At 59.4% G+C, this 2,424-nt stretch overlaps 2 protein-coding genes across 2 annotated transcripts; one reads left to right on the plus strand and one right to left on the minus strand.

Annotated features, from left to right (window-relative positions):
- SDRG_05311 (hypothetical protein) lies at positions 1–1,245 on the minus strand. Its single transcript, XM_008611024.1, has one exon. It carries the CDS (start codon positions 1,236–1,238, stop codon positions 231–233), a length of 1,008 nt encoding a protein of 335 aa, XP_008609246.1. The 5' UTR covers positions 1,239–1,245; the 3' UTR covers positions 1–230.
- A 695-nt stretch (positions 1,246–1,940) lies between these two features.
- SDRG_05312 (hypothetical protein) lies at positions 1,941–2,332 on the plus strand (the record flags this gene model as incomplete). Its single annotated transcript, XM_008611025.1, has 2 exons — positions 1,941–2,203; positions 2,284–2,332. The coding sequence occupies 2 exons, from the start codon at positions 1,941–1,943 to the stop codon at positions 2,330–2,332; spliced, it is 312 nt and encodes a 103-aa protein (XP_008609247.1).
- Positions 2,333–2,424: the final 92 nt, after the last annotated feature.

Below are 2,424 nucleotides of genomic sequence, written 5' to 3' on the forward strand. Positions count from 1 at the left end.
AAGAGCCGCGATGACTCGGTGCTGGGGGTGCTCGGGACGCCAGTGGTCGACGACCGCGTCGTACTCTCAGCCAAGTGGTCGCGGCTGCTGTCGAATTAATGCAGGGAATAAATTCGAGTCCGCGTCAGTTGCTTTGCAGCGACTACAGTATCAACCTTCCACAACGCATATCAACCGAGGTCACGTCTTGTGGGGAACAATTTAGTGCGCTAGTAGAACTTGGTCGACGACTAGCGCCACGGGTGGCGCAGGAGAGCGTGGGCAGCCAGCGAGAGCGCCGAGTCCCGCCACGTGTTGGTTGTTTTCACGGGGAACTCGTAAATTTCGGCAAAGGCCGGCGCTTTGCGCTGCGTGAGCGGGTGGTTGTAGATGAGCGCTCGCTGCTCCGCGGCGGCGTCGGGAAATCGCTGGTCGTTCTTGCGTGCTTCGTGCAGGAAGAAGCGAGCAAGCGCTTGGGCCGCTACGATCGCGTCGTCGCTGTGGTCGATAGACTCGTAGGGCGACCCGTTGGCGCGCATGCCAAACTCGTACGCGTGCTTTTCTGGGTGGAATTGCACCCCGTAGATCGGGTACGTTTGGCTCTCGATCACCGCCACGTACTCGACGCCGGCGCGGTCGACCGAGGTTGCCAGGACGTTGAAGGCAGACGTGAGCGCATGCGTTGACGCAAACCGGGTCGTTGTGATGCCTTTCCGGTGGTTGTTCATCGTCAGCGGTCGCGTTGACAGAGCTGCAAACGCGCTCGGCTGGAACGAGAAGATGCGACTCGTCGCGGCCGCCGACGTGTAGTTGAGAGTCGACGAGAGGTTCATCGCGTTGAGATTCGTATTGAGAATGCCGATTGACGAGGTGAGTTGCATGAGCCACTCAAAGCCGAGGCACGTGCCCCAAATGGGAAAGTACGTGCCCCGGTCGTTCGCCGCGAGTGCGAGCGCGTAGACGCGGGCGGCTTGGTCGTTGACAGGCGCTGCGCCGCCCGGGAAGAGCACGCCGTTGACACTGTTAAGAAGCGCGTCGATCGTGTCGTTGGAGGCCGCGTACGGAATCGGCACGACGCGACCGCCGGCGCTCTCGATCCACTTGACGTAGGACGCAGCGATGTAGTCGACGTCGCGGCCATAGAATGGCTGCGTCATGACACCAATGATCGGGCGCATTGTGGCGCCCGTCCATGGCACGAGGACGGCGAGGAGCCACAGCACCAGTTGCATCTTGGTCCTTCTTCGCAAATGTGCCATCGCAGCGCGATGCCATTGGTGCGTCAAAATCAAAGAATGTGTTATTTTCACCAATCAGATCGATTGCTGATGCAAGTTCTGGCACGACTGGCAACATCAAATCTGGAGGCGCCTCAGTTTTAGAGATCGGGACATGTAATAGCCTGTGCGCCTCGTGGAAGCGGCCTTCTGGAGCTGCTTTCGGTCTGACGCGCAGCTGTCCGAAGTGTACCAAGTGTGTGCCCCACTTTTGACGACTCTTTTGGCTGTGGGAGACATGGAAGAGTCAACGACTGTCATATAGCAAACTGCAGTGAAATACATACATACTGTGCGCAAGGAAGACGCACAGGAGGTATTGACTGCGACGATGCAAACGGCGCCCGCAGGACTCTCCAAAGGACTCTGTATCAGCACCCAGCGCGCAGTCGCCGACTCGGAGTTTCACAAGGCAACTGGTTGCGCACGATGCCACCAGCGTCAACACACCCGCCCCATAGCATGGCCATGTTCGTATATGACACAGCGCTTGTCGACACTTGTGCTAGAGCACAGACCCGCTCGATCCAATGTTCCCCGAGGTTCAGTGCTCGCTGGTGATGCCACGTTGCTGACAGTGATCGAGGCCTCCGCCAATCAAAGGCAGGTGCGATCGGCATATTGGCCAATCACATGCAGCTCAATAAATCGGCGAGTGTAACATGCTTCGGTACCATTCCAGGGATGTTCGAGGTGAGCGCGCTGGTGCCGGGGCCGCTGCCGTTCCAGTCGTGGACGCCCGTCGTCGTCTCGCTCGACGGCCAGCCCCTGCGCGTCGACTACGGCGCCTCACACAAGCCGTTCGATACCACCGGCTGCGCTGCTAGCGCCATCGACCCGCCTTTCCTCGTCGAGATTGTCTTTTCCAACAAGAAGAAACTCCTGCTCGACATGGGCTCACGGTCGCTCCAGACGCAGCTCATTCGGCTACTGACCGCTACGACAACGTCGACAGCCTCCACAGACGCCGCAGACAGCGTTCATGACCAACTTCTCACCGTCGCGGCCGCCATCACCGACCGCGCAGCCGTCGCCAAAAAGGCGGACCTTCGGCCCTGCAACATCTCGGTTGCTGACGTCCACGCCCACCTTTGCGGTCTCAAGGACGTCTACGACCACGTATCAGGGCTACCGTCTCCACTCGCCCTCTACGACTGGCTCCTCGATA

The sequence above is a fragment of the Saprolegnia diclina genome, assembly GCF_000281045.1.
Source record: "Saprolegnia diclina VS20 unplaced genomic scaffold supercont1.14, whole genome shotgun sequence".
In the NCBI taxonomy this organism is placed as follows: Eukaryota; Oomycota; class Saprolegniomycetes; order Saprolegniales; family Saprolegniaceae; genus Saprolegnia; species Saprolegnia diclina.

What these genes read in the sequence shown, in the direction of transcription:
- SDRG_05311 (XM_008611024.1), bottom strand. Translation starts at nt 1,238, where the DNA reads ATGGCACATTTGCGAAGAAGGACCAAGATGCAACTGGTGCTGTGGCTC.